The 12,894-nt window shown below is 38.8% G+C and overlaps 1 protein-coding gene across 5 annotated transcripts in view; it reads left to right on the plus strand.

Annotated features, from left to right (window-relative positions):
• Window positions 1-12,894, plus strand: part of LOC110097558 (cyclopropane-fatty-acyl-phospholipid synthase) — a 103,148-nt gene that overhangs the window by 70,891 nt on the left and 19,363 nt on the right. For 4 of the 5 annotated variants that reach the window (XR_002303212.2, XM_020823999.2, XM_028694042.1 and 1 more), the window contains one exon: window positions 12,037-12,110. The exons of the other annotated variant lie outside the window; for it this stretch is intronic. Coding sequence is in view for 3 of the 4 variants with exons in the window: in XM_020823999.2 (XP_020679658.1) it covers window positions 12,037-12,110 (74 nt within the window). In the remaining variant the exon portion in view is untranslated. The remainder of the gene's footprint in view (window positions 1-12,036; window positions 12,111-12,894) is intronic. 5 annotated transcript variants of the gene reach the window in all.

Consider the following 12,894-nt stretch of genomic DNA (forward strand, 5'->3'; position numbering starts at 1 on the left):
ATTTGATTTATTTACAACAGAACAATTTGAAGACACACACCAAACATGTATTAAAAAAAACAAAAATAAAGTAAATGGTTTCAAATAGGTTGTAAGCTTTAGGTTAAAAAAAAGATTTGAATTAGATCCTTTATTTCTGTTACTATATTTTATTTGATGACCATTGAACTATTGTCGTCTTTTACCAAGATGTTTGGGGCATCTTTTGTTTTACTTGCATTTCAAAGCCTTAACAATGACCTTTTACAACCTCTCTCCAAATGTAGGGATAAGGTGCTTCATCGCTCATGCTAGTTTATGATCATCCTTTTCATTATCTTTGCAGCATGTCCCTGATATGGGAGAGGGTAGGTGGGACCAGCAGGAGACAGACAGGGCAAGGAATTCGACCCTCCTTGTGGGACCCATTAAACCTATCATTACATACGTGAGAAGAGAAATTAAGGAAGTGATTAATTAGGAAGGTGTTGATCTTATTTTTGTATGAGGTCATCAGGACCTACCTACATTCCTTCTTGGTGACCTGATGATTAACAAGTGTCCACTTATCAACCATATAGGTCCCAATCAAATTTCAATCCAATCCTCAACCCAAACTTCAACCCCATCCTTTAATTCCAGACTTCAATCCAGCCTTCAATCAAGCGTCAATCCTATCCAATCAATCTCAAGCATTTATATGACTGTGATTGATGTGGGTAATTCAAACTCAAGTCCAGTTGAAATTCAGAATTCCAAACCAAATCTTAGGATTAAAGGCCTAGGTTCTGAAACCCTTATGCATGATTTTTTAGTCATCTTGAAATCCAATCAAATGACATCCGATTCATGATCTACCAGTTGCATATTGATCAGGCATATCCCTAGGGTTAACCCTCCAAATTTGAGCTCATTCTGACATTTATAACCCCAGTAACTGAATTGATTTTCAAAGGCTGTGAAACCTTCAAATATTTACTGCCTATACCACTAGATCCTCTATCTTGTGGATTTTGACCTTGACACCCTTCCCAAGATCTTTGACCATGTCTATAGCCTCTGTTATGACATATGGATCTGTACACTGCATTTTGTTGGCTCCAATTTAACCCAGAGTTGACTAGGGGTTAAAATGATAAAAATGCACTTTAAGGGCAAAATTGGACTTTTCCCCAAAACTCAACATGACCCTGTCAAATCAAATATTGCAACCTACTCCAATGCTTCCTAAACATCATTAGGAGTGCATTCGACCTAAACTTAAACCTTGGTCTGACCTGGTTGGCCAAGTCAACCCTGATTGACAAATGACACCTTAGTGGTCCAAATGGTTGTTTTGACTGAAATGAATCTTCTGGTGCTTGGGACCATCTCCATTAGTCTCTATCGATCAAATCAAATTAGTTGAGTCTAATCCCAACCCTTGGTTTGACCTGGTTGACGAAGTCAACCATAATTGACCAGATCAACCATAAACCTTGTTTCCACTGATTTAAGCATCAAATCCATTATGAATTCACTCAAACTCCTTTGACTATCCCTCCTAATGGTTTGGACCAGAGTCTTGCATTGGATACCCACACCCACACCCAGTCATGTACCCACCCATACCCAATGGTATGGGTGGGTATGGGTATGGTCTTGTGAGTGGGTATGAGTGGGTACTCAATATCGGGGGATAAATCGATTTACATTGCTAATTATCGTATATCTTATATTATTACAATCCTCATTACATAATGTGCAACACTTAATCATGCTGCGACTATGGTAAATTGTAAAATGCGGCTTGAAAGTTTGCAATCAGAGCACAACTCAACAAGCCTCAGGGCCATCAGTCCGTGGCAGACTGCGTTCAAAAAGCATGGAAAGTGGGTTCTAGACAAAATATGGCTACTGGCCAAGAGAATAAGAGGATCAAGCCTAACGAAAGTTCAAGACAAACTTTACTTCTCTCAGCAACCTTGAATGAAAAGGTCAATCATTTGGCTAACATCAGCTTACTAAATCCTGTAATGATTGGTCTGGATGACAACAAAACTTTATTCATGACAACAAATAATACCGTGAAACGACTATTATCTTTAGATTCTGACAGCGATGGTAACTTAGAACATCATAGCCCATTACGAAGCCAGGCAGCAGAAAAATACAACCTTCCTGTCCAATTAATTCAGAAATATGTAAAAGTGTCCTGGGGTTCGAGGATGGTGTTGCTTCTTTCCATTCTTAGGAGTTTGTTTAAAAAAACTGGTTCCCAGAAGATTGTGATCTTCCTTTCTACATGTGATGCTAACTTGACGGAGTCGAGTATTCTCCCACCTGGGGAGAATGATGCGGACATCGACACGAAGATCTGGTGCATCTATCACAGGAGGCGTCGTAAATCGATGACTCTAATTTAAATTGTTATTTAAGATTTATTTTATGAATTTTAGCTATTATTTTATGTTTTAGCTTAGTTTATTTGAGTGTTATGGCCCAAGGGGCATTTTTGTAATTTTCTATTTTCTCATGTTATGGCCTATAAATAAGGGCCTTAAGCTATTGTAATGGAGGATTAATGGATATGAAAAAATTTTATTTTTCGACACTTGTGTTCTTCTTGTGAGAGAGCGTTAGTGAGATTCCTATGAGAGGAATCGAAGTTGCCACCAGTCGCAGGATGGGTCCGGGCTCGTGATTTGAGTCCCTTGGAGAAGGGCAATTGTATCACCCACCAACTTTGGAGACGGCCGGGTTCATGGTTTTATTCTTTTCGTTATCTTTTCATTTTCTCCTTGTCGACATCCCCATCTCCTCCTTCCACCGCCATCGGCCCCTTCCTCCTTCCCATTGAACCGCCAGTTTTAACAACCCCTCCATTAACCCAACCGAGAACCCCCACTTTTGCTCCAATTATTAATTGCCTTTCCTAAATTGGAGGGATTAAGTTAACGAAGGATTTGAATTCAAAATTCAAATTTGAATTCAAATTTATTTATTGCTTAATTCATTCTTAATAATTAGGCATTTAATGATGTCATTAATTCTGAAATAAAATCTCAGAATTTTGAATTCAAAAATCCCTCCGTCCTCCCTTAATCCTTCCCTTGTAATCAATTAGTTTCCTATTATGGAAGAGCTCTTCATTAACGCAAATTTGAATTCCAAAATTTGAATTCGAATTAGCATTATTCACACCATTAATCTCTCCCACCATTTAAGCCAATCGTCATTAATTCTCAAATCTGAATTTAAATTCAGATTTAAGACATTAATTCCCTCTTCTCTCCCCTTGGATGCCGCCGGCCCCACCTTGCCCCCATTAGCTGGATTTAATAAAATACTTCCTAATCTCCCCTCTTGGCTTTAGGAAATATTTTTAAATCTCCCCTATTCCACTTAGCCGAATTTCCCTCCCTCATATTTCTAAAATTAATTTCCTAATCTAGGAAATTGATTTTAGGAAATCAATTCCCTGATTTTCCCTTTTTTTCTCACCCGCCCCTCCCTAGCCATATCTGTCTCTCAAATCCCCTCTCCACCGTTAGTGCTCTAGTGGATCTAAATTCCTCACCTCTTACTCCTTCAAGACCTTCTTCCCTACACGTCAAAACTGAGTTTTCCTCTCAGATTTTTGAGATAAATCCCGATTTATTTCAGATTTTTGAGAAGGGCAATTTCAGATTTTTGGAAGGAAGTTTGGAGTTCGTTCTTGCAACTACTTCTCTACCCGTTCTACATCAGTTGGAGAGGGAAAGGTGTTGCTTTTTCTTTCCTTTTTCTTTTGGTGACATATCGAGCCAAGGACAAGAGATGGAGGGAGAGGTTAGGTAGTCGGCCAAGACTAGGGAGGGGAGTTAAACTTCCAAAATATGAAGTTTAATTTCAGATTTGATGGGAAGGAAATGGACGTTGTGAAATTTGAATTTCAAATACATAGAGGGAAAGGAAGGGCGCTCCTTTGACGTGGGAGTTGATTAGGGCCTCAAAGGGGAAAAGGACTTAATGTAGGAGAGAGAGGGGGAAAGTGGGGCTGTCGGCATGCAATGGGGGAGTGGGGCTTATAGGTGGGGATTTAAAGCTTGCCCTATTTAGAATCTTGAATTTGGAAAGATTGTTTTAAATCAAATCATATTTAAAATTCAAATAGACTTTATTTAAGGAACTTTCCTAAAATAAATAATAGTAGTTTAGGAAAGAAATTTCAAATTTCAAATGACAAAAACCATATTTTAATATTTTCCTATTGTGGTTTGCATCCAATATGGAAAGCATTAATGTTGTAGTTTGAAATTTGGAGGTAAGGGGAGAGGAGTTGTGGCCGACGGCTAGGGGTAGGGTGAGGGTTGGGGATCGGCGGCTAGATAGAGGGAAAAGCCTTGAGGCCGGCGGCTTGTAGGACTCCGGAAGGGGTTTTAGGGTCGGCGTCTTGGAGGAGGGAGGGAAAATGACCTTGAGGCCAGCGGCTAGGAGGGAAGAGAGAGGGTAGCCGGCGGCTTTGAAGGGTTTGTAGTGACTCGGCCGGCTGCTGTGGAGGGGAAGGAGATCTTAGGGTTTAGAGAAAAGGGAGGAACCACGAACCTGGACTTTTCCTGCGGTTGGTGGGTGATGTGTTGCCCTCAAACACGCTTAAACGGCCTCAACTCTCCAAGACACAATGCAGGAAAAATTTGTAATAATATTCATCATCCCTCAAAAGTTGAGGAGGCTTTAAGTAGCTCCATACAATGAAGGAAACAAAAGATAAGCACGCCCCTTAGCTCTTACATAGGACTACTCCCTCAAGTGAGGGTACAAAGGGAAAATATGCAATAATAAACTCAATACTGACATAATAATAAATCTAATACAATTGACGACTCAAAAGTAAAGCGATGCAATCATGGTCGTAGATCGTCAGCCCCATCTCTAGTAAACTCTCCAAGGTCGGATGTCCTCATCAATCGCACTCTACATGTCCTGGTTTGTGAGGAGGAAGAGACTGACAGTGAGGACCAGTTGGAGGAAGCAAAAGAAGAAATGCAGCATTTACACCTTGATGCGGCAGAAGTGTTCTTAAATTCTTTAATGGGATTTACTCCAAATCACACTATGAAGGTGAGGGGACAGATTGGGGAGCAGTCAGTGGTGGTCTGGGTGGATAGCGGGGCTACTCATAACTTCATCCTCAACTTGGTCGTGGGCCAGTTGGGATTGTAGTTTGTGCATACCGGGAGCTTTTGATCCATGATGGGAACGGGAAAGGTAGGGATGAGTACAAGGATTTGCAGGAAGTTGTTGCTGAATTCCAGAGTATATGGATAATGGAGGATTTATCTTCCCTCGGATTTGGGGAACACTAATGTGATATTTAGGGATAAAGTGGTTACAAATGATCGGGGAAACAAAGATGGATTGGAAATCTCTGACTATGGAGATTCAAGTAGAGGGGAAAATAGTGGTGCTGCGGGGAGATGCCAGTATGTATGAAACCATAGTTTCGCTCAAAACCATGGTCAAGACAATACAGGGAGAAGGGCTGGGCTACTTGGTGGAGCTGTAGAGCCTAGAGAAGTTCCGAGACGCAGAGCCGATGGAGTTTGTTCAATAATTGCCACAACAATTTTCTTAGGTCTTTCAGCAGCCTAACTGATTATTGCCCCCCGGGAGCACGAGCATGCCGTTTCCTTGAAGGAGGGAGTGTCACTTATCAATGTCAGACCATATCAGTACCCACAGATTCAGAAGGATGAGATCGAGATGCTCATCAAAGAGATGCTTGGGATGGGAATTATCAGGTTTAGTGTGAGTCCTTTTTCCAGCCTCGTGCTACTAATAAGAAAGAAGGACGACAGTTGGAGGTTTTGCGTGAATTACTGGGGCCCTGAACAAGGAAACTGTGCTGGATAAATTTCCTATCCCTATAATTGATGAGCTGTTTGGAGCGGTCATTTTCTTGAAGATTGGCCTGAAGTCAGGATACCACAAGATCAAAATGAAGCTTGGGGATGTTCACAAGATAGCCTTAAGGACTCATGAGGGTTACTACGAGTTTTTGATGATTTCTTTTGGCCTCACCAATGCACCAACAACTTTTCAGTTTATCTTGAATATTGTTTTTCGGCCCTACCTCAAAAATTTGTCTTGGTGTTTTTTTATGACACTCTGATTTATAGTTGTATGGAGGCAGAACATATGAGTCATTTGAAGAAAGTATTAGAGACATTGAAGGAACGCCAATTATATGCCAACCTAAAGAAATGTTTATTTGTACAACCACAGGTGTAGTAACTGGGACATATGGTGAGCACAACAGGTGTAGTAGCGAACCAGTCAAAGATTAAGGCTATGTTGGAATTGCCTTTACCTAAGAACCTAAGGGAGCTGAGAGGGTTCTTAGGTCTCATCGAGTACCACCGATAGTTTGTGCGAGAGTATGACACGATAGCATGACCCAATGTTTAAAATTGCAATTCGGGTATTGAAGCGTTTTTCATTCGTGAGGCGAGGCGTAAGCCTCAAGGCGTTTTGAGGCGTAAGCCTCAAAATCAAAAGATTGCGTAAACATAAAATGATAAATTTTTTATATACTAATGAGTGAATAATATAAAACATAAAAAAGCATAAGATATGAAGTGAAATCAAAATATATCAATAATAAGACAACATGAAATATAATTCAACTCAAAATTATATCTTTCCTAAATCCCAGTATTCTTTTCATTAACATATAATTCAAATTTCCAAAAATAAATAGCAATGACATATCACATAAGAACTCATAAGTCATCAGCACTGTCATCACTAAGCGGTTTTTCATTTGAATCATCATTATTGTGAACTGCTCTCTCCCCTTCCTCCTCTCCTATAGAGTCCAATGTCGAGCATTTACTTTAAGATTTATGTAAGTTTTAATATATATAGCGTGAGGCATAAGCCTCATGCCAGTGAGGCGAAGCAGGCCTCAAGGAGAGCCTCAACCAAGTTGAGACGCAAGCCTCATAAAAAAAACTCGAGGCGTAAGCATCGAGGCGTTTTTTACTGGAATTGCGCAAAGGCGGGCCTCAAGGCGAGCCTCATATTGCGCAATTTTAAACCATGGCATGACCATTGACTAAGAAGCTAAATGACCGTTTCAATTGGGGGAAGGCGGCTACATAGACTTTCAAGAAGCTGAAGAAGGCGATGACTAGTGTATCAATGTTAGCATTTCCTGACTTCAGCAAGCGATTTGTGATAGAAACAAATGTGTTAGGATATAGACTGAGGGCAGTGCTCATGGATTAGCGAGCTATCGCCTATTTTAGTCAGGTGTGCATAGCCAGGGTGAGACTCAAGTCGTTGTACGAGAGGGAGCTGATGGTTATTTTATTGGCTATTAAAAAATGACAAACCTATTTATTGGGAAGGCATTTCCTTGTCAGGATAGATCAAATGAGCCTAAAACATTTGTTGGAACAACGGATAATCTCGGAGGAGCATCAACGATGGTTATTCAAGTTGTTTGGATATGACTTTGAGATACAATACCAATCGGGCTTAGAAAACAAAGAAGTGGACGCCTTATCCCGAAAAGGCAAAGAGTCTTAGTTAGCAGCTTTGTCAGTACCCATGATCCTAGATTGGGAAGCTTTGAAACATGAGAGTGAACATGATGAAGGACTGAGGAAGATCAGATCAGATTTGCTGCAGAACCCAGATATTCATCTTGGTTACACGTAGGAGTCCAGCTGCTACATTAGGGGAGATTAGTTCTACCAAGAGGATCGGGTTACATTCCCAAGTTATTACAGGAGTTTCACGGCAGTACAATTGGAGGAGATTCAGGACCTCAGAAAACCTACAGTCGATTGTTAATAGAATTATGCTTGGTGGGGATGCGCCACAATGTAGATGATTGGATAGCCATATGTGATGTGTGCCAAAGGCACAAGTTCTTAGCCATGACACCAGCAGGGTTACTATAGCCTCTAGCCTTGCCGGAGAGGGTGTGGGAGGAAGTGACTTTGGATTTTTTTTTGAGGGATTGCTGCTTTCGGAGGGATTTTCAGTGATACTAGTAATAGTGGATCGTCTGAGAAACTATGCATTCTTCATCCCTCTGAAGCACCCTTACATTGCTGTCTCTGTGGAAACTGTTTTTTTATTAAAGGTGGTACGCTTGCATGAATTTCCATAATCCATTATGTCATATAGGGATAAGGTGCTTCTTAGCCACTTTTGGAAAGAGTTGTTCTATTTACAGGGGACAATCCTTAAGAGTAGCACAACATACCATCCCCAGATAGATGGACTCGCAGAATTGGTCAACAGAAGCATATAGACCTATTTGAGATGCTTTATATCAGACATGCCGAAGAGTTGTGCAAGGTGGATTGCGTTGGTAGAATATTAGTACAACACCTCATTACCATTCATCAACAAAGACAACACCTTTCAGGATTCTCTATGGGAGAGATCCTTCCAATATGATTCATTATGGAAAGAGCGCTACACCTGTGTTTAGCATCGAACAATACTTAGGGGAGAGAAACATTGTATTATCTGAGCTAAAGGGACATTTGTTGAGAGCCTAGCAGATCATGTAAATGAAGGATGATGAGCATAGGCTAGAAGTAAACTTCAAGTTAGGAGATATGGTTTACTTAAAATTGAGGCCCTACAAACAGAAATCACTTGCCGAAATAAGGAATGAGAATTATCCCCTCGGTACTTTGGGCCTTGGAGTGTATTGAAGCAGCAGCCTATTGATTGAGGCTACCACCTTTATCATCTTTGCACCCAGTCTTTTATGTCTCACAACTGAGGAAGGTGATAGGAGAGCATACATCATCATCTCTATTCCCGACTTTGACAGAAGACATGGAGGTTATTTTGAAACCTCTAGAAGTAGCGGGTGTGCGTAGAAGGGAGACAGGGACATAGGAGGTGCTAATCAAGTGGAAAGATCTGATAGAGAATGAGGCCACATGGGAGCCATATGAGACAATCAGGAGACAGTTCCCTAGGTTCCACGTTGAGGACAAGGTGCATTTTAGGGAGGAGAGTATTTATACAAGAAAGGGCAGTTGAGACCAATAGGGGGCGAACAGAGCAAGGAATTCGGTCCCTCTTTGTGGGGCCCATTAAACCTATTATTACATATGTGAGAAGAGGAATTAAAGAAGGAATTAGTTAGGAATGATTTCTTAATTGAAATTCAAATTGACCGACCACAAGTATATTTCTACCAATAACATATAGCGGAGATATTTGTTCGACCACATGTAATATGAGGCATATGAAGTCAAAATTTATTTCAAATACTATTTTCTAGGAGGGGTAGAAATACATAAAAAAATTATCATCTCTCCAAAATTCATTAGGCTTCAATTGAGGAGGTTAAAATGAGACTTTATGATAGATTTCTTCACCTATTGGATGGATGCCTCTAACTTGTCTTATACATATCCGCAGTTGCCTTTTTTTATTATGTAATATGGCAATTCACTATAATTTTGTCTTGTTTACTCATTTGATTATTATATTATAATATTTTGCATTAAGTAAAAAAGATGCGGATGCTTGAATTAACCTTTTAATTGATCACAAATAACGACTTATTATACATAACTACCTTTTTTAATAATGAAATTTTTAAGTTAATTTTATAAGTTTCTCACTTTGCTGGCTCCATATATGAAAGGAGGCATCTTAGGCAAAAGGATTTTATACATCCTTCAGAATTGGTATGGGAACTTTTTTATGAAAATATCACGACTTCACTAACAAGTACCATTTTTTAAAACCTCGAAGCAACATGCTGGATGGTCAAGAACAAAGCACTGGTATTATTGCCATCTATCACTTGCAATATGTTAAAAGCATCAATCGAGGTTAGCTTGCCACTAATCAATGATTTCAAACATTTGAACTCCGTTGCCCTTGGAACTAGTCACTCCCCTAGAGTGCAACTTGTATTGCTCCCAGAAGCGGCTCTACCCCTCACCTTTGCCTTCTTATCTCCAAGTTTGTGCGTGTAGTTCCTACTTTGTCTTGACTCGCAGTTGCACCTCGTTGAGCTACGAAGTTTCATTTTTTCGTCCTTAACAGTCATGTGCATGGGACGAGACTGCAATTTTCTTGCACCTACATTGATGGTTTCTATCAAACATTCAAACCGTCTAGGGCTGCAGCTTGGCTCTCTTCTTTCTTAGGTTATCGCTCTCTTTTGAGTAACATTCTCTTTTCCTTATTTCATGTCTGTTATGCACGTGCCCTGACCTTTTTAGGCTGCTCAACTCAGCTTGTCCTCTCTTCTCAACTCTTGCTCAACTAGCTCCCTTGTTTGATTATCCTGGGGTTTTGGTGGTTCCCTCTGAGCTATTGTTGCCGCTGCTTTGTCTACTGCACATACCTCTTGGTTTATTGTAAATGTGGTAGGTGGATTGTTGGTTGCAAGTTGCTTCCATCTTCTTCCATGTAATCCCCATGATTTTTTTTGTGTGAAGACCTAGACACATTTGCGTAATCAAGTTTATACTTTCCAAGATGAACCTACAATTGTTTTCATTGATTCATTAAACTTTCTTGGCCATTCTTTCTCTCTATTTTTGGCATTGGCTTATCTCAATATGGATGTCATTTGCAAATTTATGTCAGATTTATAATTAGTTGGTGAATATCAGTCAATCTTATTGATCATCATCACATCATTTTAGAATTTTTGTCGACTCAAATTACCCCAGCCTCTTTTCTCGTCATACCTACTATTTCAGTGGCTTTTCAATGCAAATGTTGAAGTGTTTCTGCCATTTTGATGCTTATGAGGGACCACCTTCTCCTAGATTACATTTATATTTCTCCAATCAATCAACTCTATACTATTTGAGATTTATTTTTGATAAACTTTTGCAAGTTAAGCTGCTACTGTTCATTTTACTAGGCCATTGGTGGCCAAGATCATTGTGGAAATAGATGTTAGTTCTCCTCTTCAAAAGATGGTGTTGATTAGCACATCATCGTGTGATTAATGGTGGAAGGTTGAATTTAAGGCACTCCCCCTTGTTGCTTATTCTGCAATATCTTTGGTTATGATTGCTTCAAAGTCTTTTCAGATTTAATGAAAGCAAATGCTTAGGCTCAAGTGATACATTTAAATGGTCAAATCATTTTTCTTCCATAACGATTGGTGCTCCTTCATCAGTTGAGGTTTGCTGTTAGAATAAGTGACTAATTGATCTTCCTTTGGAAGTTAATGTTAGTGTGCATCATCATTAAAAATTCTCCCATTAGAATGAAATAGAATGCAGTGAATCGTTATGGGAGAGACAGGCTATAGAGCATCATTTTAGTATTTTTCTTTTTTTTTTTCTCTTGCAATTCTTGCTAATTTCCTTTGTTGTACCCTAATCATTATCTATTTATAAAATTATGTTAACAAAAATATATAACGAGCGTCAATTCAGCTTAGTATTATTTCAGTCATCAATATATTACTTCAATGTTAAAATTTTGATTCCTTATTTACTAATTATTATGGGTCCAATTGCTATTTGTACTAGGAAGCCGCTTAAGTAATGCAGCAAACTTTTATATCACATTGGACTGCTATTGGTTTTTAAAGTGAAGAATAAACATGGATTTGATCTCGTGCAACAGCAGCTGAAATGCACGAATATCTTTATTCTGAACCGTTCATTCTTTATTTTAACTGGACAACCTGAAACGTCTTTCAAAGTTTAGTTTGTTTAAATGAATAAAAAAATATCAAACAGTAAAATTATCTAAATGATTGCACTCCCCGAAAATTTTCTTTTAAAATGAAAGAGATGCTTTTAAAAAGGACTTCTCCAATGGCTTAAGTATTCATGAAATGATCAGCTTAGTTTGAGTGTTTTTCCTCTCTGAAAGGCCAATGATATTTTTATAATCTTTATTTGTTTTTACTGGAAATTATATGATAATTTCTATGATAGTTCTTTTCTAAGATACACATCGTTGAAAGCAGTAAAATCATAAGAGCTATTACTACAACTACTTTAAAAAAATGTTCTACTTAATTTGGGCTATTGTTTATTTTTTCTGAGATGGAAATTTCATATTTTATTTCAGGACCGTATCACATTATTGTTGTGTGATTATCGCCAACTTCCAAGCTCTCAAAAATATGACAGGATTATATCTTGGTATTGTCAACAACCAAGTTTGTACTCATGCCAAGTTTTTTTTCTTTCTAGAAGATTTGAACATGGTGATCTAAAATATCCTGTACCATAGTGCATTTTCATAATGCAGGTGAATCTTTTATCATAGCATGAATATTTTGCATGCTAACCACACCATGCATTTATGTCCTTGGATACAGTTGAATTCAGAAAGTTAACAGACTTGGAGAGTGTGTGGAGATTCTGTGAGCATGAAATTAAGCTATAATAACAAACAAACAACAACATCAAGCCTTTATCCCACTACGTGATTTTGCATGCTAACCACACCATGCATTTATGTCCTTGGATACAGTTGAATTCAGAAAGTTAACAGACTTGGAGAGTGTGTGGAGATTCTGTGAGCATGAAATTAAGCTATAATAACAAACAAACAACAACATCAAGCCTTTATCCCACTACGTGGGGTCGGCTACATGAATCCTTTTTCTCCATTGTGTCCTATTAAAAGTCAAATTCTCGTTTAAATCTAATAAAAAAAGGTCATTCCTAATATTTTCTAACTAAGTCTTTTTAGGTCTACCCCTACCTTTCTTAACACAAGTCAAATCTAATACCTCTACTCTCCTAACCGGGTCATCGCAAGGCCGCCGTTTTATATGACCAAACCATCTAAGGCGACTTTCTCTAATCTTATATTCTACTGGAGCTACTCCAACCTTTTCACGTACATGCTCATTTCATATCCTATCTCTAAGGGTAAAGCCACTAAAAAATAATAATAATAATAATAAATATAATATTA

This window comes from Dendrobium catenatum, unplaced genomic scaffold (assembly GCF_001605985.2).
Source record: "Dendrobium catenatum unplaced genomic scaffold, ASM160598v2 fragScaff_scaffold_390, whole genome shotgun sequence".
NCBI lineage: Eukaryota > Viridiplantae > Streptophyta > Magnoliopsida > Asparagales > Orchidaceae > Dendrobium > Dendrobium catenatum.